Here is a 27,921-nt window from a genome sequence, read left to right as displayed (position 1 = left end):
ACAAATGATTAGTCTTGTCATGCCATACACATTACTGCAGGTTACATTTGTATGGTGTGGTTATGTAGGCCCATTTAATAGCCTTTAACAGCCACAGAAGAAACAGCCAAAGCGGGGAATATTAGCAGGATTAGAGAAAATATAAATACAAGATCTAAGCAGCGAAGGGTGTGGAGCTGTCGGGGAATTTCTGAAGATTTACGTTTTTTTCTTGTAAGAGTCTAAAGGGTAGGAGGACGGGGGTGGAAAGAGAGATATAGGGAGAGAGAAAAAAACACCAAACATGTTGCCTTCCCAAGAAGCCTCCAAGATCTACCATGACAATTACATGCGCAACTCCCGAGCCATCGGGGTGCTGTGGGCCATCTTCACCATCTGCTTCGCCATCGTCAACGTGGTGGTGTTCATCCAGCCCTACTGGATCGGCGACAGCGTCAACACGCCGCAGGCCGGCTACTTCGGCCTCTTCCACTACTGCGTGGGCACCGGGCCGTCGCCCAGCCGGGAGCTCACCTGCGTGGGCAGCTTCTCCGACTTCAGCTCCATCCCGTCCGGAGCCTTCAAGGCGGCCTCGGTGTTCGTGCTGCTGTCCATGGTGCTGATCCTCAGCTGCATCGCCTGCATGGCGCTCTTCTTCTTCTGCAACACCTCCACCGTTTACAAGACCTGCGCCTGGATGCAGCTGCTGTGCGGTAGGCGCTCTGGCAGCCGCTCTCACTCACAGCCTTCATTATGTCTCGTGTTTTCGGTCACACAGATGCAAAAATCGGGGCCCTGGAATCAGGCAAAAAACCCACCCAAACCTCAGCTCAGTCTCCTGTTGTATTTGCAGATATGTGGAGTGTTGCTGCTGCTGCATCCTGTGATCTTTTTAAGATGAAACGTAGCATCTTTCACGAATGCATTCTTTAGATGGAGCCTTGAAACGATCAGTCATACAGTTTGCTCCCCTTTACACTCACCTATGCTATTTCAAAAGCCTTCTGCTTGCTTGAATCTAGCAGAATCTGTAGGTCTCTATCATGCACACAGGAGATATTGTGAGATAAGACAAAAAAAATGCCCCAAAGATAATTTCTCATTGCTTGACAAGATGATAAAAAGATGCCATACTGTACATATAAAAGCACAAAACAGCACATTTCCACTTGAAGGCTGCTGTAGTGACACAATCAAACACCAGTGCGGACTTCTGAGGTCAGTATATTGAGAACAACGTTCCTATAGAAACATCACAGGAATCGTGTAACTTCTTGCCTGTGTAGAAATAAGGTGGAAGGTGTTTGTGCAGCAGTTTCATCATCTGTTCCTTCGCTGGAATCAATACACCGTAGTCTGAAGGGTATAGGACATGTCTTGTTACAGTTAATTAGGAGTGTTGTACAGATTTTCCATTCCTGCAACAACAGCACAGAGACAGTAGGAATACATCTGACCGATTATTCATGCACTGAAAGCAATAAGAGGCCCAAAGCTCCCCTGTTACCATTGATATTCTGGGGATACACGACTGCATCTCTAAAGAGAGCAGCAGCAGGATCACAGCTTTATGCCGATGAAATGCAAGTGTCATTCATTCAACCATTTCAGCTCATGGTATACAATACAGTGTGGTGGAGTCATGAACTCATTCTTCTGTGACTGAGGGCCAAACTGTTATTTTGAGGTGATGCTTCCAGGTCGATTGGATTACCGTTTTCAGGATGGTGATGTTTTGCTTCCTGCTCTTGTGGTTAGATTACAGTTGGTATGATTGGGGATAAACGTTGGCTTCTCATCACATCCAGGACGTAGGCCTCTCAATGTTGCTGCCTTCACGGACAACTGAATAGCCTGAGTATTTATAAATGGTCGCTTGATGGTTCAGTTAAGTTTGTGCAGGAGCCAGAGCTAAAAGGCTTTTGGACATGGCGTTGTGAAAGGCACAGAGTATGACATTAGCTGTAGGGGATGGTTCTAACTAATAGCACCAGAAATTAAATATGTCCAATTCAGGTTTCAATTAAGAGAATGTCAGCAAATAGCAAAAAATGGTTATCCCAAATTCCCTGAGCGGTCACATGTTGTGTTTTGTTCGAATAAGAGTTCAAAACTCAAAGATATTTGGTTCAGTATCACAGATGATGAAGAAAGACACCAAATATTGACATTTAAGAAGGTGGAATCAGAGAACTTTTGCCATTTTGCTTAGAAAAATTCTATAAATATTTCTCAGTTCTGAAAATAGTTGCACATTATTGTGTGTCAACCAACTAATTGATCGATTGACTAATTACTTCAGCTTTACTTCCTCTGTAACTGATGTTTTCACACTGAACACAGAAACATTATGAATTTTGACCTAATTCATTGCTACTGCTTCTTTCAATTTCCTCTGATTTTCAGATGGTACTCAACTAGATTGTTGTGTGAGACTAAGACTAAGACTATAGCTAATCTATGATGCTAAGACATCACAAGGCCAAGTGAGGAAAATGACCATGTCAGCAAGGCTTAACCTTTGAGCAGCGAGAGCGCCACGTCTCTGCCAGAGGGTGCAAAAAATCATGATGTCTCTCACACGCACATTTCTCGCAAGTCTCCTGTGTACATCCGACTTCTTCATAAGATGATCAATGTGATAAATAGGCCAGGCAGAATAGCGTGGGAGTCCGTTTTCTGTACGGAAACAGTCAGCACACTGAATGAGAGGGAGGCAGAAAGGTAGAGAGACAGAGAGAGAGAAGAGAGAGAGAGAGATCAGCACTTTTTTTTCTTCTGTATTGTTCTTTTCCTCATCCTCATCTGCCCACTCTGTCCTCTGTTCTGCCGACTGTGTTGAAATGGTTTGGTGCACTACAATCAGCATGAATCAGACAGAATAGCATCGTTAAAGATTTTTCTCTCTTTAGCAAAATTTTCATGACTTAACAGGAACTGAACCTGGCTCTTCCCACAAGTCATTAATCAAGAAAATCATGGGTATGAAGCAGAGGTGGAAGAAGTACTCAGACCCTTCACTCGAAGGACCAGTGCGTGGGATTTAGGGGGATCTAGAAGTGTGTGTGCTTTCAAATAAGAGTATTTGAGTTTGTGTCACCTTAGAATGAGCTCTTTATGTCTGCATATCTTCAACGGAGCCCAAAATGTACCGCCATGCTTCTACAGTAGCCCAGAATGGACAAACCAAACACTGGCTCTAGAAAGTGCCTTTTGCATTATGTTTTGAAGTGAAGGCCACTGTAAAATCTCCTAATCTCCTTAATGCCTTATTGTGCATGACAATATTCTACAACTACTGGGCTGTTGATAAGAGTTTTCACTCAGTAGACTGTTAAATGAGAGCTTATTGATGGTAAGGTACATGTTAAATCTACATACTACGTACATAATAAATCAAATCTTAATTTCTAAACCCTAACCCCCATCATAAGGTATTAGTAAGTGTTTTTATAACCCCGGTCCCGAAAAACATTTGACACTGTGTTAAAGGTGAAAAAACAGAAAGCAATCATTCACAGCAGTTGTACGAAGTGTTCCTGAGCTCAAGTCGTCCGTTAACATCCACTAAACAATCATGTGTTCGCAAAGTGGTGAACTACGCTCCATCCTCACTTGTGAACGACTGAGCCTTTCCAGGATGCTCCTTTCATGCCCAATCATGACACTATCACCTGCTACCAATCAACCTGTTTACCTGTGGAATGATCCAAACAGGTGTTTTTGGAGCGTTCCACAACTTTCCCAGTCTTTTGTTGCTCCTGTCCCAACTTATTCTGTATTTGATGCAGCAACATGTTTCAAACAAGTGGTTCCCAACCCATGAGTTGTCCCCCTCCAGGTCTGAGGGGGTCCACTCTTTGGTAGAAGTGCTAACAACTCATAGACTCATTTCCTTGTGTGGAAACACTGAATTTGGGAAAAGTGCTTTTAGTTTTTGTGCTTCACACACTTGAAACATTTTACAGCACACATTAAAGTTAAAACAATTGTACTAATAGGTCAATTTAAAACCATGATTGCAAACTACTGCACTGTTTAATGGAAATGTTTTAGCTCCTAGTTAGTTTATATATATTATAAAACATACATAACATGTAGAACAACATTTATTATATATATACACACACGCATACATACACACATATACTGTATATATACAGCACATATAATGTGTGTATGTATATATATACACATATACTTATGTATATACATATGTATACATATATGTAACTCTAATTTTACTGTATTCTTGACATCATTTGAAATGAGGGCGTGCCTTCAATGATTCTTTAAGATTCATCATACATTTTTTATTATAAATTTTAATTTAAAACGAACTCATAACTACAGCTGTTAGGAAAATGTAGAGGAGTAAAAAGAACAGTATGTACTGCTGTATTGTAGAAGAGTAGAAGCATAAAGTAGCAGATGATGGAAATAATCATGTCAAGTTCAAGTACTTAAAAATGTACTTCAATACAGTACTTGAGTTAAATGTCCACCTGTCCACTACTGGAAAAAAAGAAGTATAAACAAACCCAGTCAAACAATTCACGGTCTTAAACCTCACTAGCTCTCCACTATGATGGAGACAAGGACGAAGCATATGTAAATGAGGAATGTTGCATTGCTCCATAAAATCAATGTGAATGTGATGACTCCGTCGACACAAACCCTTTTGCTATCAATACTCCAGATTCCCAGCATCCATCACCATCTGGCTGACAAGGACGAAGGTCCATCTCTGCACAGCAGGAAGGCCAAAGCCTCCACAAAAAGATCACATTTGGATTTCCATAATTTTCTACATGCTTGGTTTAGCTTTTGATTATCTAAATTTGAGTCTTATTGTCAACAAAATCTCAGTCTTGTGTATAAGAAGCATCAAACAACTGTACAGCTGTATCTCAATATATTTTAAATATGCTGTATTGACCTCTACTTAGTGTGCTTGGGTCTTTAAAACAATTATATGTATCTTTGGTGTCCCACATATGCTCAGTGCTGACTGTAACGAAACATGCCACTCATTTTTATTCTACAAATACATTTTGTATCTGTGTTCCCTCTAATTTGCAAATACATAGAGTCAGAGTCTGTGAAACCTCAGAAGGTTTTACTGTCCTTCCAGTGGATAGGTATGATGTGTGGCGGAGGTGAGTTGTCTAATAGGCTTGGCAGACAGCCTAATGCTGTTCACCACCTTGGAGACGATCATTTAATCATCCGCTCTGCCCTGCTGGGTGTAGCAGCAGGTCTCCTGGCACTGCACAATGACAGAGTGTACCAGAGCAAATACAGAAAGAGCCAATTTGAACCGGTGGTGGCCCACATTTGGGCCAAATGGACCAAAAGTGTCAATTAGGGAGCAGTTTGGGCCCTGATCATGATGGTCTGCTAACATGCTGCTGCGACAGGAAGATAAAACAAGTTTGAACGTCCACATAGGACAGCAATTTTAGTGGCGTAACTTGATGCCAGAATTCTAAGTGAATGGTTCTTCCAGGTAGGAGACACTGCAACAGTCACACCAATATAATTCCTGGGGTGAAGGAATGAGATGTATTGGTGTAGTAAAGTCCAGATGAAAGATGAGCCTAAAATGAAAAGAGAGCCTAGGCTAAAACACTGGGATGCAGCCCTCCTGGCAGAGCGCAGTCACACAGTGTGTCTTGGCATCTTTAAGTTGAAAATGGGCCAAAGTTGGCCTCTATGTATACTGAACTGACCAAATATGAATAAGGTTAATGCACTTGAGGAGAACTATAAGGTGCCACTCATTACTGTTGGCGACGAAGAGTGACTGTATGCCCAAATGAAACGACATACATACAAACATAGGTTTAAGACTGATTGTACAACCACTGGCAAAGCTGTGGGACAACAGCGATTTGAGCCCTCGCCAAGAAAGAGTCTGCAGAAGAAACTAAAGCACCAGCAAAGCCCTCTCAGGTTGAACATGCATGCTGCACTGCTCCTGCATTGCTGTTAGAAATCCAAGAGGAATTGATTGCAAAAAAGCCTGCAGCAGGGGGGATGTATCACAGCGCGAGATTTGTGGGTTATCCAGCCATGGGCTTCACTCAGGGGTCGCAAAGCTGCCTCCCTTTTAAGGGATGGGTCACCATGGTAACCTAGGCTGCACAGCTAACGTGCTCCAGAGCAGGTTAAAGGATAGATTTTTTTCAAGCCTGTCCTACAACCGTACTGAAATTTGTATGTACACATTAAAGAATTATTCATTGCCGTGATCGTTCATCATCCATACTGGCAGTGAAGAAGTCCCTTCCTCCAGTGTGAAAGGTCGTCACTCCTACAGGGTCCTGACATGGACAAAAGTTCAGAGTTTAGACTGAGCAGTAGAGACAGACATCAGAAGAATTACTTTTGTTTGTAAAAATAATTCTCTTGGGCATAGCAGAAACATCAGCAATCTGACAAAAAGCGACTTTTAATGAGACATATACGGAATGTAATAATTCCCAAGATTATCCATGGCCTCCATGTTTAACATTTGGATGTTATTCCTGCTATATTCTAGTTGTGTGATTCTATATATTTCGTCAGGCTATGAATCAGATTTGGTGTCGCAGCTGTTGCGGCCATCGCTGATTCATTTCGTACAATATGAAGTCCTCCATCCATGCGTGGGATAAAGTTTCATGCAATTCAGAGCTTGTGACCCACATGATGACCAGCTATAGCACGGCCACTGATGTTAGGCTCTGTGAAGCCACGTCGCTCAAAGACTGACAGCTGAGCCGCGATCAAACAGCAACAATGGCTCGCACTGAAGCTGTCAGCAGTTTAATGTAAGCAGGTTTAAAGATGGACAAACAGGTTATTGAGGAGACTTAAGACAATAATGAGGTCAGCGGGTAAGGAACAGACAAAATGCGGCTAAAAGTGGTGAATCAACAGCTGCCTGCTAATGGGTGACTTTCTCGCTATGATCCCCCAGTTATGTCACAGAGAGATGGGAAAGTGAATAATGGGGTCATTTTAGAATCTAGACTAAGCAGCATTTTTCCTCACATGAAAAGAACAAGAGGAGGAGTATATTTGCCAAAAGCACCCGGGGTCTGTGAAGCACCTTTAGATTAATTCAGTGGAAAATGCTCCTGGGAAAAGTGTTAGAGCTTTAGATTTAATTCACCGTTTTTGAGCAAAAATGGATTCAGTGCCAGAGACTCTGCTTTGTGTCTTTATGTTGTGGCTTCTTCCCCTGTATCTCCTGCTCTATCTTTCTCCAGTTCTTATCGTTTCCTTCCGTCCCTACAGCAGAAATGAGCGACCACAGGAAAAGCTCAGTAGCCCACAAGTCACTCCCTTTCTCCCTCCACTCCTCCATCAGCTCATGTCTCCATCCATCCTTCACGTCTTTCCCTGTCTGTTGCAATATTAAACAGAACTAAGCAGGACATGGGCCGTGGCACAGGGGAGGAGCTGTCCTGGGAGAAACGACCTGTCAGTGGCTGTTCGCTCTAGCTGTGTGTGTGTGTGTGTGTGTGTGTGTGTGTGTGTGTGTGTGTGTGTGTAAAAGCACAGAAGAAAAAGAAAAAAAGATGGAAATAGTGCGCAGAGTTTGAGGAATCCAAAGCAATGGAAAAGTAGGAAGGAAACAACCACAACGTTAGTTACTTACAGAGGAAAAAGGCGATGGTGGTGGCTTTTTCGACCACTTGGGGGTCATAACACATCTCCTTATACCATTGCTGTGGCTAACATGCTCGTAAACAACTGCCTATTTACACATCAGCCACATTAAGAACAACGTTAGCATTCATTTCAAGTCATGTTTTAGGCCACCTAAAGAATACAAGTCCAATATTCACTCTTCTTCCTGCTCTGTTTGGGTCTCCACCAACTCCTTTTCTATGTTCACCATCTACTCACTAACTTTGCTGTCTGTTGTTTGGCGCTGGGCAGGTGGCATACACGAGGTTTATCAAAGTGTTTTCACTGATGACAGCTGCCTGCCGCATCTGAAAACAGGGACGATTCGTGGAGTTGAGGGTCAAAAAACCAAAACGACGAGCTAAAAAAAGCTGAAACAGGTGCAACTGATAATTTAGTGTTTGTTTGACACTACAAGCGACACTTTCCACACATCACATCACACCCTACTGCTGCGACAGCCAACCCGTTCTTACTTTCTCACTCCCAAAGTGACGGGCAGTCTAGCTTATTTTTTATTTTTGTCACTGATTAAACTCACTGCTGTATCTGTAAGGCATAAGATATATATTAAGTAAGTATGAAACAAAAGGATGGATATCTATGACTGGACATGTATGTAGTTTGTTTGCCATTAACTAAATACTTTATTGCCTCGAAGCTGAACCAGGAGTCATTGAGAAATTGTGCGTGTCTTTCATTCTGTAACAGAGAAACTAGTTTAATGTGGTGGATGGTAATGCTGTTGTTGTTGCAGATTGCTGTGTGTCGATTATGGCCGTGCATGGCCTCTTGTTTCTAAGTGGTTTACTGGTATGTTTTGTGAATATTCTCTTCTATTCCACAGAATCAGCCACTACTGGCAGTTTTGTAGATTTCAGCAATAAAGAGGAAGTAGCGGAAGTACCAAGCTATCAACCTCAGCAGGGACAAGTGCAGCCAAGAAGTGCAACACAGAGTGGAAAGACAGCAGCTTTATTAGACCCGGCCTGAGCCAGTGAGGTGCAGTAAGCAGGATACAGTCACAATAGATGGATCATTTTGTGTAAGTTGTTTTCCTAAATTGCTTTAAGGTGGTTAGAAATGTTGGCTTTTTTTCAGCGCGTGTTTGACAGTATTGAGTAAAAGATACGTGAGAGTAGAATAAAATGATTAGCATGCAGGCTGTATGTGAATCAGCATCGTGACGCTAAATGTCTGTGATTAACCTGCTAAATAACACTTGACAACTAATCATGCCACGTGCAAATTAGTTACTATTTTTGCTTTCTCCGAAGTAAAGTCATGCATCGTGCTGAGCTGTTCCCAGGAACGCGTCATTACTGTACCTCATGATTACTTACCATTACTCATCATCCTGCCCAACTGACAAGCAGCTGCTGAGTCTTAACCGGGATTCCACAGTCCGTTCGCGAACAACACAAGCCGGACATGGCAGGACTCTTTGGGGAATGCAATCATTATATCCGGAGCACATTTTCATTAATATTCACATCCATATGTCACAGTATAGCTAACACAGCCAGGCTAGATGCTAGATGCCAGCTCTGTCTCCTCGAAATGTTTGCAGAACTCAAAAGATGTTTAAATCTGCTTATATTCTTGCTTCTGACACCTTGCTGCACCCTGGACTCCTGTCTCTTTGAGGAGTAAAACTTACCGTACATGGTACATGGTCTTGCATTAAGTGGGTTGACAAATGCAGGCACTCTGGAGTTGATTGGATAACGTGTGTACACCATTTTAACTTAATAGAGCAGCCTTACGAGCCAGCCCCATGTCTCACTTTCACTGTGGTCTGGCCAAGTCCAGCAGGCATCTGGTTGGATTTGTGGTATCAGAAATGAGCATGCATCAAAATTCATTGGTGGCAATTGGATCAACCGTCAACCAGTTAACCCTTGTCTTCCTTCAACCACCAAGTGTTCTCCTTCACACTTCACTTCACTGCAGCAATACAGACATTTGATAAATGGTTTATAAACCAAGCATAATGTTGCTGTAAGCAGATATAAGTGTTTCTGCATCCAATCTGCATCCAACCGCATTACTGGGGGTTTATTTGAGGTGTTAAATGACCAGTGTTACTCTTGTTTTGTTGTTGCTCTTTGTTGCTCTGTCACCACACACACAGGATTGTGCTACTGTGCCCATTTTTGTTCTAACAAGCAGTGCGAAGTGTATTGAAAGCATCTGAAAAAGCATGTGTGTGTGTGAGAGAGAGAGAGAGAGAGTGTGTGCTGCTCCTATGTGTGTATGAGCGTATGTGTCTGCGGGGCCACACATGCGCCTGTTCACGTGAGCGTGTAAGACAGCGGGTAAATGTGTACGTGAGGGTGTGAGAGTTGAATTATTAATCAGAACGACCCACACTGGCTGCACAGAAGAGCAAGAAAACGCTCTATTTATTTCCTTTTTTTGCTGCACTAGTAAATGTGTAAAGACTGTGTGTGTGTGTGTGTGTGTGTGTTTGTGTGTGTGTGTGTGTGTGCTTTCGTGTTTGCCTATGTGTGTGCAAGCGTGTGTATAGCTTCATGTGTGCGGTAACGTATGAAGATAAACACGCCAATGTGCATGTGTTTTCAACAGGACACAAAATGATGCTGCGGTGGTCGAGTTAAATATAGAACTACAGAGAGAGAGAGAGAGAGAGAGAGAGAAAGAGAGAGAGAGAGTTTCCCTGGGGGATATCCCTGCCCCTCTCCCTCTAGCTCTCTCTCTCTCTCTCTCTCTCTCTCCCTCCCTCCCTCTCTCTCCGTGAGATTTATGGCTGGCTTTTCCCAACCAAACGTACATGTTTTAATTATCAGGCGCTTAATAAATAATTCCAAAGTCACCAGGGTGTTTCTAAAAATAACCTGACAGCTGAATAATGGATTCCTTTGACCATTCTCAGCATTGTCACTCAGTGTGCGTGTGTGCTTGTAAGAGAGAGGAAGAAAGTAGTAGAGGGAGAGACAGAAACCTGCATAAATTTGAGAAATCGTCATGCATGCTTTTTATTAATGTGTGATCATTACTGAACAACATACATACCTGCATTTCAAAAGGATATATTGTTCATTCTCATTCAGTATAGCAGGCTTAATATTCAGCTTTTCAGAATGTTAAACAAGCTATAATTTTTCTTGACGATGATTTGCAGCTCGGGGCTTCCTCCTGATCACATGATCAAAGGTGTTTTCACAAGGACACAAAAATCCAAGCAGGCAAACAAGGTACGCAGGGTCAGGCTAAGGCAAAGTCCAATAAACACAGGCTGAGTCAGAAAACAACACCAGGATCAGACAAAAAGCAGGTAAAACAAGACACTGGAAAGCTAAGGCACACAAAGACAGACTGGCAGATGGACCACTAAATAGACCTGGGAGCTAATGAGGGAAACGGTCGAGTGGGGAGGGTGAGCAGGTGAGGTGATACTATTGGCGCAGGGGCTCGTAGGTGGGAGTGGCAGGGTCTGCAAGAACAGCAGGATGAATGACTAAAATATATCCAATATTCAATATACACACACACACACACACACACACACACATATATATATATATATATATATATATATATTCCAAAGTGTCGGAAGAATCTACATATCAAATTTCATATGGATGCAACAACATTAACGGATGTAATTGCTACACAAAAGTGACCTTGTTGAGAGAAAGCAGCAGAAATGTGTGTGTTCTGTATTTTCACTGCACTGCTTTAGCCTTAACTGCATAATGTGGAGTTGTTGAAGCATGTTATCTTGTTGTGAAGGAAGGAAGAACGGTGCTGACAGCGCTGATGTCGGTTTGCTGACTCGGGAAAAGCCAGATACCCTCGCAAAACCAGCAGCGCTCAGTGTTGTGTTGGGGGGGAGGGGATAAGGATGTCCAATTGGGGACGAGCTTTGCAAACGGTTAGATCGCCGGCGACAGCATCCTTTTTCCAACTCTGGTCAAGACAAAATTACAGTAAATGCTTAAATGTTAGAAAGCTCAGAAGTCATCAAATAAACTAAAAACAATACATTAATAGAATGCAAGCAAAAAAAAATGTCTGACTCAGGCGCGGCCGCGTTACATCAACCCTCTTGCCAGCCATTGGACCATTATTGGACCATTGTTCTTCAATGACAACTTTTTTTATATCCAATGTTTTTTGTTTTGTTTTAAAGTGCGTACATATGCACACACACACACACACACACACATGAAATACATTTACTGTGGGTGAACTGACTCTTTATTCTTGATTCAGTCAGAGGATTTTATACGATCCATTAAACCAGCTAGAATTATGGCTGGTTGAATAAAAAGAGGCTGTCAGTGATTTTTACACCATCACCAATCATTAAAGACAGATAATCCTGTTTTTAGGATTATTGTACATTTGCCATTGAAGCTGCAAACTTTCCAAATGACATGGTAAACTGAAAAAAACTCTATATGATCAAACCACATTTAAGACACAACGTACACATTGTACGGAGTTTGACAATGATCAGAAGATGAAAAAAGGAGTAAAGTGTAGCGTCGGTATCGGTGCTGGTTCAGGGAGATATTCCTCCGCTCATTATGAATTAGATGGATTGCCAGAAGGGACCGCTCGCTGATCCCTCAGTACATCACAAAACTGCTTCGCGTGGCTCAATGAAAATCGATGCTTGGACGTGTGCGATGACACATTATATGGTTATGTGCAAGCCTCTGTACGCCTGCCAATCCTCTTTCCAGATTTGGGACTCGCGCCAGCAAGTTCCTCCTCAGCCGGTGAAGGACACGGGGACGAGCGAGGGAAAGAAAGATAGAGGGGAGAATGGGAGGCTGGGTGGTAAATCCCCAGAAAGCAAGTTAGTTAAAGATATCAAGTTTAACATTTTAGGCAAGGTCAACAATTTGGTGAAGTGTGTAAACGTATAAATAAAAAGAAAGATGTTGTCAGCCTCCAGTCCCCAAATATGATTAATAAATGATTAATATACAAAGAAGAAGAAAAGCACAGAGAGAATTTACAGCAGGTAGAAGGAGTGAAAGAGCTTAAATACAGAATGAAGGATAGAGAAAAAGAGGGAGAGCTCCATGCCAAGTGGACCGGTGAACCCTGGCGGCAGCAACATCTTGTAAAGTGCCCCCTCAGCAATACACACAATCACACACACACACACACACACACACACACAGAACACAACCGACCTGATCCCAGCTCCAATAAAAGCCCTGTATATCAGCGAGGTGGCCATCCATTAGATGGATGGAGGACAGCAGGCCAAGGTCTAGACACGACAGCAGCGGGAAGGGCAGGCCTCAGGCAGCTTTATTAAATTATAGACGGGACATGGTGATCTCTTAATGCAGTCATGTTCACACCTTTCCACCCTGAGTTGGACCTCAAGCTGCCGGAGTTGGATTTCATGAGCAGGCCAATGGTTTTAACAGGGTGTTAGAATTTGGTCAGAGGTGCAGCTTAGCTATCAGACTCCCAGGATAACTACTGGTGATTGAAGTGTTCTTTCTAAAACTACGGAAGACCATATTTTTTTGGCTTTAGCCTTTATCGACAGTGAAGGGGGGGGCAGCGGCTCGAAATGGAATCCAGGCCGCCGCAGTAAGGACGCAGCCTTAGCATGTGAGCTACCTGGACACCCCACAAATGAAAGGATGGATTCGTGGGTTTCTGCTGCTGCAGCCTCACTTTCTCTGGTGGCTAATGTTAGCATACGTTAGGGTCCACCAAACTAAACGACAGAACATGCTCTTTGTATCCGCCCTCCAGAGGGACACATGCAAGCATTTGCTGATCTGACACCGCTGGGACAGCGTCATTTGTCTAACTCCGTCAGAGCACATGACACTGTTGGATGGCGTCACGGCCGCGTACGCAGCAGACACAGAGTCAAGCTGCCCAGGAGCAGCCTGAAGCTGCTCCCATCGAAAATACTTCACACACACACTTATATATATAGCACACTGATGGTATTTTTAGAGCACTTATATAATCATTTTTGACTGTTTGTCTAGAATAAAAAAGGATCCATGTGGACATGTAGATCAGAAAGTCTGACAAAATTGTTATATAATAAGTCTATTAATATCTTTAAGGGGCTACAAATAAACTGGTCCACGGTAATTTTAACTAGTTGGATCACAAACATGTCCTGGCAACCTATTTTCAAACGTTGTCATTCAGTTTGATCCGCTTGTCTCTTACAGCTGACGGGCTGCGAGTGCCGCAATGAAAACAAATGACAGGAAGTGATGAACTGAGAGGAGAAAAATGGATGCACAATGGAGCGGGGCAGCAATAGCCATCCCGCTCTCTTTCTCCTTCATATGACTTGTTTTTCCCTTTCATTCTCCAGCTCTGCCCGTCCCTCCTCGCTCCCTCCCATCGCTTCCCTCTCTGTTCGATCCCTCTGCTTGCCGCCTTTGAAGTTCCTCCCCTCCAAGTTCAGAATGCAGTGTCTTGAGAGAGCGGAGGGGAGGAAGGAAGAGGAAACACCCCCACAACTTCAAAGGGCTTTTCTTGGGTTGTGGGAAGGTGGGGGTTATTTTTAGCCCACTGGTGCCCACTTAAATGCTTGAGTTGAAGATGAGGAGAAGGACAGATAGAGGAAGAGGGCATGCCCCATGGTCATTACTGTTCGACTGCCACGCAGAACTTAATTAATGTGTTTTTGAATCGCTCTTTTATATAACTGGATGACTTTATCTCCGAAATATGACCGGAAACAGGCTGAAAATGTGAAGATACAGTTATCTGTAAACAAAGAAGTGTGTTATGTTCAGTACATTTACAAATGTATGTTTTGACACAGTGTCTATGCTGCCCCGTTCACTGGTGTCAGCTCGGGCGTGATTACTTCCTGGTTAAATGCTGCATAAAAGAATGCAAAAACCACCATTTGCAGCCGCTGTTGCAAACAATTTGCCGCTGAGCTGCTAACCAGAAACTGTGCTCCTACAGGCCTCATCACAGCTTCATTCGCGTTGATGCATTCGCTGTAATGCAGTTCATTTGAATCGCGACGCGTCATCTTGCTGTTATACGCATGGAAGTGCAGTTGAACAAAAACAATCGCTTGTATCGGAAAAATTGGGACTACATAGTGAGTACAAATCTTCGAACTGAACTGAACAAAGCGTTTTGAATCAGCGTGTTTCACGCTCACCTCCCGAATCTAAACAATGCATCGCTGACTTGTGGATCTGACCTCAGGGGGCAGGTTCATACAGAAAACCCAAAAAATCTGTTCACGCTTCATAAAACATTGAACACAGCAACCCACGTTCACGTACCGACATGGAAGTATTTACTTCTAGGTTGACAGGCGTAAATATCTGCATGCATCCAGAGTGGAGTGGAGCAGCCACGTAGGTAGGAAAGGTCCAACAGGTCAACTTTCAAAAGTCACCAAACACGCAGACAAGGAAAGTCAAAATGAAAGCATAAAGCCAGTTTGTAAAAAGCGATGGATGCTTACAGTGGACAGTTTGGGTTGTGATTTTCTCATTCGTTTGAATTCTAGGCTATGTCACTCTTTTCCATGATCTGATCAATGATTTTGGAGAGTAAGATTGATTTCAAACCTAACCGATGGCTGGATCTACGAGGACAAAACTTGAGTTCTAATCAACTGTTGTTTTCCTTCACATGAAATAATACCACACTGTGAGATTTAATTTCATGCCAGAGCATGATTTTGATTGCCACCGTAATGCTCTATATATTATGAGCTGCTGAACAAAATTGCTGATGTGCCACCGTAGACAGTTTACTGTACAGTTTGAAAAACAAGAGCTCTTAGCATTCAGTACCAGGACAGATGAATGGTTAATGGGAAGCCATGAGGCTGAGATGTTTTGCCCATCAGGCTTCTTGGAGTGGCTCTGCATCCACACTTTCAGGAAGCCCACACTCAATAACATCGGACGAGTTTCATGTCAGATGGGGAAACATTCATCAAAAATCCATAAAACATGTTACCTGACGCTCATTACTCAGTTAATGGTTTTATCAGCGCTCATCGATGTTAATATCTTGCATGAAGGTCATAAAAGAAGCTAATAACACGATGATTTCCCGTGATGACTGCTTCCATTGCTCCTCTGTTCTCTCATTACTTACTGTATTATCGTCATTATATTCCTTCTCATTACATTCCCTCATTACGCCTGCAATCATTTAGTAAGACGAGCGGTCACATTTTCAAACGGTGTACGTTTCAGCTTGAAATGAGACTCCTCATACTCGCATGGTGTTCCGCTCTCCACAGAGAGGTGGTGACTAATCTGATATCCTCCCTCATCTGTTGCCATGAGTTCAGCACCCACCATTTTTCTCATGATGGATGGCTACAAGGTGAAACACGGGGTCTTCAGAGAGAATCACTAATGTGACAGGGTTCAACCGTATGACTAATGGACTTCATTTTAATAAACTCGGATCCATCACTTTCAGACCCCACAAGCTCATCTTCCTGCACTTCTGCCCTTTGGTGAAAATCGTTCATGGTCTAAAGTCCAGCTAAAATTAAATTGGATGTTTGTTTTCTGCACCGGCATACAGGCCCATGAAGTCCTGTGTTCTTGATCGGGGCGTCCAGTGGCCTAATGACTATGATGCATATTAAAAACCACAACATCCCCAGTCCACTTCTAGCCAGGGACCTTGCTCGTGCACTGCTCTCTCTTTGTATTTCCTGACCATTTCAGTACTTTAAGATGTCCAGTGACGGCACAAAATCTCAAAAAATCTGCAACAAACAGACAAGGAACGTAGTTTATTATATAAACCAATTTACTATTGGTTGATGGGGAAACCAACACATTGTTAACTACACAACACAAACAGACTTTGAGCTCAAATTAGCTTTCCAACATTTCCATCTTATGCATAAAGGTACACACGTCTCGTCCACTCAGAATAGGTCTCACCTCGTCCCACCTACTCAGCTTTTCTGTGTTGCCAAACCACCTGTCAGCGATCGAAAGTAAAGTACTAAAACCGTAAACAATGACCCTAACCCACTTGAGTTCTGTGTCCAAGTTTAGCTCTCTTTAAACACTGCAGGTGGTAATTGAATGATACAGGTTCCCGGTATGCACTCACTACTGAAATGGTTAAACCCCCACAAACCGCCATGCTTGACTTGCTATAACAATAATGATGCAAAATCTGCATCCTATTAGCCTGCCCTGTGTGCATGAAAAGGCACACAATGGCTAATAATAGAAGTTCAATGTATTTTGGTCCAGACAATTGACACCTGAATTTCCCAGCACTACGTGCTGCACTGTGACTTACTACATGAGCCACCAAACAAACATCCATGGTCAAAAAAAGCATGCTGCTAACATCAGCTTGCAGGCCAGATAGCTATTTAGCTAATTAGCACACTGAAGCACTTGAATACGTGTCTGTAGCTGTCCAACAAGCTGTTTACCTTTAGCGTGTAAGCTCCAGTTACCGCAAGTTTGTTTATATAGCGTCTCAGTGCACCTGCAGGCTCAGCTGTCAATCAAACAGATGCAGCTCTGAAGAACTTTGTCATGTCAGTTGGACTTTTCAGAATGCATCAGATAATGGAAATCTTTTTTAGAAATCTATGGACAGCAATGGAGGGCTCAGGTGTGTGTCTATCAGTATTAGACTATCAGTAGTTGTCTAAACAAGTTGTTTACCTTTGAGGCTTTGATGCCAACAGAAAACCCTCAGCTTCATACACTCATTAACAGCATTTACTGAAAGCCCATTGAAACTGTGCGTCTAATTCTACACAGCACCTACTGTGTTTGAATGCAGCCCAACACTCTTCACAGGCACACATGGCACATGCAGCACTTATTCAGACATTCACAATTGCACACCAATTGAGTTCCACATGTTAAATCTTTTGAACATTTATTCGACTGAAGCGTAATAATCACCAACTCAGGCAAGCCTGTCTGCCTCTCCGCGTGTATCGCAAGTCACGTCGCCTGTGGAAAAGACATGTCTTGTCTGGAATGAAGATTCAGTGTGACGTCTGCCATGTATGTTCCCCATCTCCCAGTGGAGCCCACTGTTTTACTTACAGCCCCTCAGGCACAGACTCGCTGCTATTTAAACAGTGCTGGCGAGCCAAGAATATGGCACAATCAGCTCCCCAGTGAGGCTCGCTTTGATAAATGAGCTGAGGTGTAAAGTATAGATTACCATTTTTGTTGTGGTGTTGAAATTCCCTGTATGCATTTCCCCAGAGAACTTTGTTCTGAATGAGGGCTTGTGTCCATTGCAAGCACTCGCTTTTGTTCGTGGGTGTGAGAGCGTGTGGTTTGTGTGCGATCTGTATGTTTTAAATTCCGTCACATACTCAATTGTCTCCAGGTGAATAATGCATACGGTGCATGTATGTATTCCATCTTGCTGCTGTCTCACTGTTAACCCCTCTACACCTGGAGAGCTGTCTGTATAGCTGACGGCAGTGAGGCAAAGGATATGGTTCACATGCATGTGAGCACACACACACGCACAGTCACACAAGCCATATGTACAGTATACAAACACTCAAGGAACCTGACCAATGCAAAAAAGCAAAAATCACGTAAGCATTTGCACAGACAAGCCCATACACACATGCATGTATATGAAACACACGCACATACACACATACACAAACTCACAAATGCAAAAACATGGGGATCAATGCTACAGGTCAAAATGACCTTACCTTAGATATACCTCATATTTCTAGATCCAAGTTATTGTTCACAGGCATAAAAACAAGATAAAAATAGTTACTATAGAATCCTATGTAGACACTGATTTCTCCGATAACAGTAGTTTATATGGACCAGTGCAATGAAGCATAAAACAAGGTGCGTTTAAGTACAGGACACAGATTTCTACCATCTAATTACATATCCAATATGAAGCAGATCAACCACCTTTGTAAAACATTCACTCGCTCAGTGCTGCATTATTGCTGTAAGTTCCAGCAACAACAATGTTCTCTTCCCTGTTACCGCTGTCTTAATCTCATTCTCATCTCTTCCTTCTGTTGCTTAGAATCTCTCATCCTTACTCTTTCTCCTGCCTTTCTCCTGTAATCTCTGTCTTTATCCCCCACATTTCCCACTCCCCAATTTCCAATTCCCTCTTTAACCCTGCTTCTCTCCTCCTCTGGGTCCTCCTGCAGGAGTGTGCCTGGTGCTGGGTTGCATGATCTTCCCCGACGGATGGGACGCCGAGGTGATCCGGGACATGTGCGGGGAGCAGACGGGGAAATACTCCCTGGGTGATTGCTCTGTACGCTGGGCCTATATGCTGGCCATCATGGGCATCCTGGACGCCCTCATCCTCTCCTTCCTGGCCTTCGTCCTGGGTAACCGGCAGACGGACTTCTATCTTGATGATTTGCAGACAGACAACAAAGGTGAGTGAGGGAATTATAACGACCAACCGCTTTGTAGAATTGAATGGAGAGCGAAACAAAAATAACAAAAAACAATGTGATGGCTAAACTGATGTCCTGTCAAAATTCCCATTCTTGCACCTCACATCTGCACTTTACAATAATCGTGGCAGATTTGCCAGGAAGAACTTATAGTAGTGTCATGAGCAGATTTAATGAGCTGTAGGTAGCTAGCTCGTTTATTGATGCAAACACTGTGAGTTGGCTGAAAGCTCCAGTCCTGAAAAATGTTTTCATCTTAAACATTTTAATACGTATGCACTTGATTCACTTCAACAAACATGATAAAATTTGACGAGACTGCGGTTAAATCCACACGTCCCAGGGGAAAAAACATCATCCTCACCAGCTGATGATCCATGTAGAGGACACAAAAAAAAGGAGCAGCATTGATCTGGCATTGCAGTTTAGCTCAAGGTCATTTCATTATGACATGGCAAATGTTTGGACGCTGATTATAGAAAATCATTCTTGGGAAAGCAACACACAGGTTCGATTTACGCATATATCTTTATTGTTCGTATATATTACACTTACACAAGACTAATGGTGAGGTTAGGAAACGGTAATATTATCTCAGGTCTGGTTTGGCTGGAGGTTCTGGAGTGTAAACTTTCCTAAATCCAAAAAGAGTTGGTAACATAACTCCAAATTCTGATTTACATGTAATGCTAGTAGAAAATTGGCTCCCACACAGTGATTGGCCAGTCCTCAGAGGGCTTTTGCAACGTAATGTAAGCTCAAATAATAATGCAGTCACCTATATATGGGAATTCTGAGCAAACAAACCAAGGGGCAAATGGAACCATTGCATCAAATTAGTCCCTGAGTTGAACAAAGCAAACAAACTACAGCTCTGAAAATACCCCAAATTAGCATGTTAGTGGTAAACCTGAATAAAAAATAAAAGAAAAAAGAGGGCATAGTGTGTAATACAGAAACTCACTACCTCTAAAGGTGGGTTAGCCAGTCAGGCTTCCTCCTGCTCCAGTTTTATAGGCCAGAACTGTGAGGCCATTAACATGAACAAAATTTGCCCAGTTGAAAAATGACTAATCTCCAACCTGACCTCAGTAACTCCAGCCAAATTGCTTTTGGTGCTGTATTGAAGTGCAGGAGAGAGTCCTCCAGAGGGTTTCTGACAGTTTACACGATGTTGCATCAGGACACTTGGATTGCATTGTTTCAGCTGTATGAAGAGACAGGAGGAGGAGGAGGAGGAGGAAAGGAATGGCAGGAGAAGGCGATGGAGGGGCAAGAGTAAAAGATACAATGCAAAACAATAAAGAGTGTCTTTATGTCTTGGATTTGATGCCATAAACCGAATGAACAGCATCGCTAAAAGAAACAGAGCAAGGGCAAAAGAAAAAGAGATATAGATAGAAGCGGTAGAGAGATCTGTGACATGAGACATAGTAGACTGAGAGCGTGAGAGACATACAGACAGATAGAGAGCAAGATAGAGTAAAGGAGAGAGGAGGAGTGGGAGGAAGAGACTGAGAGATAAAGAGGGAGAAAAGTGACATAAGATGTCTCGGTTCTCCATGATGGTCTCCATGGTAACTGGAGATATTCCAGAGCGTGGGCGTGTCTTTCTGTTTTTATCTGATTAACCTCACTGACAGTCTCAATGATTTTACACATGTAAAGCATCTAATGCTCCACCAGCTGTGTGAAGTTCCTTTTTCCCCTCACATTTCTTTCATTGAAATAAATGTTTCTTCAGCTTCTTTATGTCAGCTGATACAACAAAACTATGGACAGTGCATGAACGCACTTATTGTCTGTATAAGTGACAAAAGTGCAAACTGAGTGTCTATAGTAACATGTGATAGTAACATGTGCTGAAAAAAAGAGCATTTTTTTCAGTAAAATTAATAAAGTAAAAATGAAGTGACTATAAGAAACAAAGAAAATGAATGAAAACATGGAGTTGAGCTGGACATGTGTTCCAAATGTATGGGGGTTTTTTTACCACAAAGTGATGACCCTAAGCAGATTCTTGTTTTGCACAAACATGCACTTTTTCTGGTCTTGCCTCACTGTGAACCACATGCCAACACTATTGTTCTTTCTTTTTTTTCCATGCAGATTTTGCTGTGTCAAGGGTGAGTTGATTTGGTTTCATATGTTTGATGAATGCATTAACGTGTGCCAACGTAAAGCCTCATTAGCTTCTGTGCATAGTGCAGTGGCCAGACAAATTAGTTTTCCTGCTAGCTGACAGGTTGTATGGTCATTATTGCTGAGTTACAATAATACCTGCAATTTACAGAACCCCCTAAACCCACCCACGAAATAATGGGAAAGCTAGCTTCCCCTATCCACATACAGACACACACACACATGCACAAAAAGCACATTGTGTCACTATGGCAACCTTGACACGCCAGATCCTTTCACTGTCCATGATGCAACTCAGTATCAGTTTTTCATTAGACCTTTGCTGTCAGTGTTTTTAAACTGGCCTGATGATATTGCTGTGACATCACAACCTCATACAGCTGTTTTCACTCCTCCTGACAAGTAAACTGATGTTTATATGTAAAGCTGGTGGATTTCTTACCTGTTACCTCTTCAAGGTGGGGTTAGTAATGCTGGAGAAACCAGCAAGATAAGCTAGACTTTGAAAAAACAAAAAAATACTACCCCCTCCATCACCTGCATCTGTTTCTGTAACTGCAACTACATCACCTTTCACATTCACATGGAAGAAGGCCCCTAGCATTATCATGATGCATAGATGCATAGAAACGACGAACATGACTGATGTTAGTACCCACAGCTGTCAGTCTAGCATGGTTACCCGTTGACATGCATGTAGTCATTTCAAATGAAATGACTGGATGGGTTCATTACAGACCTGCAACAACCACAGATACTCCTACTCTAGCTTTCAGTGCTCATTCATGATGTTTAATGTCTATGGCCCCAGTCTCTAAATCAGCCCAACGAGACTCCTCTGCTTGTTTTCTTCAGATTGAGGTGCGGGACAGAAGAGAGCCGAGGTACGGAGTGCAGCGTCTTCACTGAGGCCAGCAGCGCCACTGGACGACTCCTCTCTCTTCTCTCACCTGTTTCTCTGCCTCTCCTCTCTTCTCTCCCTCTGCTCTCTTCTTCTCTTCTCTCCAATGATCAGGATATCACCCTCAATCTCAATGCAGACACCAAGTGTACAGGATTCTGTAAGATAAAAAAACAAAAACAAAACACACTGGGATAAACTATATTTTGAAAAAAAAATTATAGATGAAGATGAAGAACCATAATGTCCATCTATGATTTTACGATGATTTATTTCAAATCTTGCTGTGTAATGACTTTGAGTTTGTGTGTTGTGTACTTTCATCGCTTCAGAAAGCAGATTATTGATGCTCCTCGTGCAGTGGTAGAGTCAAGACTCGCAATACAGCAGCAAGTACATTATTAAACATCCACGACACTCCGACAGGGACTTGTATGGCTCTTCATCTAAGGACTTTCAAATGTGAGGAATTTAAAGGAGTACCCCATTGCAGCTTTACAGAACTTAACATCTCTGGGAGATTCTCTACTGTACATACTTAACAATGTAAATAACATTACTGCTGACGAAAACAGCCGACAACAAAACCTCATCTGACTCTAATGCATTCGAGTATAGTATTTCTACCCTTGGTTTCAGTGTCCCTCGTGCCGGAAGAGCATCGGAGTATGTGCAGATCCATTGTGTTTACATGACTCCACACTACTGATTTGATGGGATTAGACATATGGGAATAAAATGGATATCTTATAGCTGGATATTCCATAGAAAAGAGGAGGACCATGAATCTAAGAGATTAATCACAATTTTTTGACGCAGAAAAAAGACGCTTCCCCTGCAACAACATGGCCTCAAAACAAACCCTCTTGTAGTCTCTCTTGTAGTATTTCCACCTACAGTATATAGTAAAAATTCAAATTGCTGAACTGAATTGCAGCTGTCCAAGTCAGACATAAAAGTCATGTTTTTTTGTGTTTTTTTTTTTTTTGTCTGGGTTCAGTCCTTTGTAATACCCTTTCTCCAGTGTGCAGTTTACTCCAGTTTATAGTTCCAGCATACAGTGATCAGTTTACTCAACAGATGTCTTAAGACTGTGTGAATATGGTTGTATGAGTCGGCCTTCTCTCAGAGGGAAGCCCCAAGTGCTGCATTGTCTTAAGGTGATGTCACTTATATGCCTCTTTGAATAAGCCACGCTGCTTGTTGTAGTCATAGGAATCATAAGAGGGACAAAAACACAGCAAATAATCCCTAAAAATTAAGAAAAATGTCCTAATAGAGAACAAAATCACATCAAACTATTGGTCACGAGCATTAGTCAGCAGAATATACTGTGACGTGGCATCATACCATTTAATCTTCGCTAGCATGTTAGACATCAATTTTTATGTTATTATGGACGGGGCAGGATTTAAGGAGGATTTCCTCCCGAGACACTGCCCACGCCCCCTATGGTGAAGTAGCGTAAACGTAGCTGAACGGAAATATGTCTGTCCTCATGTGAGAACATTTTAAAATGCCGTTTTTTTCAGTGAGGTCTGGTGTACGAGCGCTCACGTCAGATTCGGCAAAGTTGTCGTAAATTGCCCTCTTCACCCTGGCGAGGGCCACCTTTTCCTGAGGAGGTGCATGTGATTGGATCGTTGGCATAAAGTGCTACGTAAGGCTGCCTGTCCCAGTCCATTCTGTGCCATACAGTGACACAAATACAAAGCATGTGGCTTGACAAGAAATGAGATGCTACAACAATGCCTTGCTAAAGCAAAGCAACCCCTGGCTTTGATGGGAAGCAGTCAAGGCAGTGCGATTAAAGGGCGGATGTTATACAGTAGGTGGTGTTTTACCCTGCAACAGAGAACGTTCCCCTGGAAAACTGCTGATCTCTATAAGTTGTCAAAAATATATCAATAGAATCATAAATCAAAAAAAGAAGCAAAAAGGTCCATCTTCTCCGTGAATATTTTTATTTAGTGATTTCTGCAATATATTTGAACTTCAGGCGTAATTCTCTCAGTGGAGCACTGCAGAGTATCTGCAGAGTATCTGTTCATGACTGAAAATTCTAGATCGGATGACGTCTGTATGGATGATTGAAGCACGAGGGCCTTCAAGTCTACTAATACAGGAACCAGCCTATGAAATAGCCACCACGTGTTGCAGTAATTTGCTAAATTGCACCCTCCCATCTCAAAAAAAGAGCCCAAACTCCGAGAAGACATGCAGACCACATGACCTCAGTGTCTGCGGTGGTAGCTACTATCCTGATTGTGGCTTCAAATGTCAACAATAGCATTATTTATGTAGCATTGTTATTGTGACATGCCACCAACACCACCCAGATTACTGTTGCCCCAACAGTGTACCTTGATGTAGCACTCAAGAAAATGCTCTATTGTCATCAGTTGTTATGAAACACCTGTGACACTAATTATTGCTGACACGTTTATAACAGTGATCACCGCTACACCAGCAACATAAAAGCTGAAATTTCTGCAGGACGTTTCAAAGAAGACAACCCAGAGGTGATTGGCCTGACGCACCTGGCAGGTTGCTTTGACAGCTCATGATTTTAACCATCGGAACGTGCACTACTTGATTGATCACTCGAGTTGATGGCACTGCCGCGATGAGGCCTGTGACTCACCACCGTACCCGTGAGCACCGTTTTGGCCTCTACAGGCTGTAGCCACATGATGTGTCCATGTCAGTGACACTGTTCGTCGTGATATCAGTGACATTGCTATGACAGGCTGCGGATGCACCATGGGGCTCTTATCCCTCTCAGAGCAGCACTTCCAGGCTGTAACAGAAGCTCCTAAGGCACCAAACCAGGGTTGAGTCATCATTGGAATCTGACATGATTGGAGCAAAAAAAAAACAACAACAAACAAACCAAAAAAAAAAAAAACATAGTTGATTGTTTCATATGAGAAATCAGCATGCTTTGCCCATGTGGGGGGAAGGCATGATCATACTGCAAACCCTGAGAAGTAACTGAATCTATTTCACGGAGCAATTCAACCACACAGGGTGACGTGTGTTTTGTCAGAGAGACAGCCGTTTACCTAACAGGCAACATTCAACCCAGCGAGGGACTGAGTATACTGCATTATATCTAACTGTAATCCATGTTATACTTTGCTGGGGATGCACTACTAACACATTCAAGTATTCATCTTAAATTATCAGACGACACTGTTACTTTTACAAACAGCATAGCTGTTACAGCGTAAGAAATATATTAAAAAATGTGTTTCACATGGCTAATGGCTTCATGTAAGAGACCTAATTTCAGACGGATATTGGCTCAGTAGGGTACATGTACCTTGTATTGGTTATTGGTGCATCCCTGCAATATCCATATACATATAATGAGCAGATAGCTAGATGTGCAGTGTGTTATTCAGAATGGTAGCTAGCTAACTCTCAGGAAGCTGTGTACTGTGTACTGTATTAAAGGCTCATTATGGAAATGATCAGCCAACACAAGCGAAAGTCGAGTTTGATGTGGTCTCATCCCCAATGACGCATTGCTCGACGGCATCCCTTGTTAGCAAACCTTCAGTCTGACACGTTTGGGTAGAGTATCACTACCCTGGTTTTCCAAGCTGGGCCTTTAAGACAATATGAAAACAGCCCTCATGCTGAATCTTACGATGCTGTCCACGCAGGCTCTGCACAGACCTTGGCCTACATCTATCAGCCATCTTAGGGGAAGGAGCGCTGGGCCCTCATTTAGGTTTCTTTCACTTTAACCTTGAAGTAACTGTGCAAGCATTTGAAAAATACAACAGAAATAACTGAAATAACGGTATCTACAGACCTCATCCATTTGGTATTGCAAGAAATATGTCTTTGCTTTTGATATGTACATGATAATTTGAGAAAATCAGTGCACTTGCTGAGACATCAGCATGACGATTTTTTATATCTAACGGTATAAATGGCGGTAATGTCTCTTATATAGTATATATTGTGATTTAGACATCTCCTGTAGTGTGCATCTCTCATTTGGGAATACTTTCACGGGCCCAGGACACGTTTTACGACAAACCGACAAAAAGAAAACTACAAAGAACAAAGCCCCGAGACCCACGTGGCCCCGTCAGGCTTCCGAGCATCATCACCTGTGTGATCATTGGTCTGGTCTCCTCTCCGGGTACTCTGTTCCTGAGGACTTGACGATGAACTGAAAAATACCTTAACAAGGAACTGATAATACCTTAACCCTGATGAGCACATATTTGTACCACTCCAGGTGCCTCTAAGAACTCTTGATTTAATTCAGATGTGGTGCAGAACCAGCAAAACAAGTAGTGACACTGTAGTTTTTTCTACTGAAGACTACATACTCCAACCGAGTGCTGAAGCTAGGTGGATTTCACGGCAGACTTGGGGTCGATTCAGTTTCAAGTCGAACAAACGAAACTAAAGTAAAGAGGGTATTTTTTCCCCCAGTTATTTCACCTAATTCGGGGGAAACATTTTTGATATGTAGACCTAAAGAATAGCACTTGATTTTCCTTTATTTTCAGTTTGTGATTGGAAGTCAAAGCTGAATTCGCCTCAGTCTTGAGCTGCAGAATCATATAAAGACATTAAAAAAAAGAATGAAAAGCTAATAAAAAAGGACACAGAGACAATGAGACGTCATTTCCATTCTTTAGCAGCAAACAAAATGTTTGCTGACTCTGTAAATGTCATTGATGTGTCAATGATTTCATCACAGTTTTTATCATGCAATATCATGTATAAAGACATAACTTTGGGGATGGGGCGGGTCGGGGGCAAAGATGAATAATGTCCAGTGACTTATGTTAATAGTTGACTTTCTGTTAACTCCTGAAATGCAGATGTTGCCAAAATACCATCAACTATCATGTGTTGACATTAAAAAAAAAAAGAAATGATCAGTTTTTGTTTTGTATAACAAAAGAATGATATACTGATATTTGTCAAGTACTTCTGATGAGATCTTTGTTTTATGTGTTAACTACAGAATCTTTCCTTTCTGTTACGGTTTACTTTCTGTGTATTTTGGTGTGCTGTATGATGATTGTTGTTCTGTCACATCAGACTTAACATCTCAGATTCAATCTTGACCCGCTAATGGACGACTGCTTGTTGAAATCTGAACACCCAAAAATGTATAAAAGTCTATTTATGAAGTTGCTCGATCGTGGCCAAGTGGACAGAGTCTGGAAGAGGCTTGTTGCTTTTCATGAATTATGACGACATGCTGATTATGATTTGAAAATTACGTCTAATTAATTCCTATTTGTGAATAGTATTCCAACTCACCATGATGACAATTTCTGTTATTGAAACACATTTTGAGAAGGTCGAATAAAGATATTTTACATTCAAAAACATTACACGGACTGAATAAATGAATCGATTCACCACGTGGATTTGAAGCAAAGCAATAAACACTGTTCTGGTACGCACAACATATTGATTTGTACCACAGAGGGGTCCTGATGCCTGCATCCAGCACTATGCACAAAGTTGTGGTTGGAACAGGATAATTTATGTAATTAACAGACAAGCCGGAGCATTCAGTTCTGCTGCCAGTGTTGAGGGTGAGTCACACAACCAAAAATATCACACAGGGCTTTTGCACACAGATGCACACTAAGAGGGTGGCATAGCCTGAGACCGCCTGGGACTTGAGAATCAGCAGCTTGTGACAGTATGTAGGCCTACCTGTAATTCATCGGTGGGATCGTCCTCTGTGTGGTCTGCTTTTAGCAGCTACCGCACTGGTCACCCAGGAGTGTTATTTATTGAATGATGTGTTTTA

The 27,921-nt window shown here is 42.4% G+C and overlaps 1 protein-coding gene across 1 annotated transcript; it reads left to right on the top strand.

The window, feature by feature from the left end:
- The first annotated feature begins 283 nt into the window (after positions 1 to 283).
- On the top strand, positions 284 to 22,126 carry LOC121613177 (LHFPL tetraspan subfamily member 4 protein-like). Its single transcript, XM_041946473.1, has 4 exons — positions 284 to 692; positions 18,818 to 19,054; positions 21,185 to 21,201; positions 22,073 to 22,126. Exons 1-4 carry the CDS (start codon positions 284 to 286, stop codon positions 22,124 to 22,126), a joined length of 717 nt encoding a protein of 238 aa, XP_041802407.1.
- The last annotated feature ends 5,795 nt before the right edge of the window (positions 22,127 to 27,921 follow it).

The sequence above is a fragment of the Chelmon rostratus genome, chromosome 10, assembly GCF_017976325.1.
Source record: "Chelmon rostratus isolate fCheRos1 chromosome 10, fCheRos1.pri, whole genome shotgun sequence".
NCBI lineage: Eukaryota > Metazoa > Chordata > Actinopteri > Chaetodontiformes > Chaetodontidae > Chelmon > Chelmon rostratus.
This window is presented reverse-complemented; position numbering and strand designations above follow the sequence as displayed.

Bases quoted from the DNA above. Each gene is read 5' to 3' on its own strand.
- LOC121613177 (XM_041946473.1), top strand. From the start codon at position 284: ATGTTGCCTTCCCAAGAAGCCTCCAAGATCTACCATGACAATTACATG. The intron at 693-18,817 runs GTAGGCGCTCTG...GTCCTCCTGCAG, and splicing joins CTGGATGCAGCTGCTGTGCG to GAGTGTGCCTGGTGCTGGGT.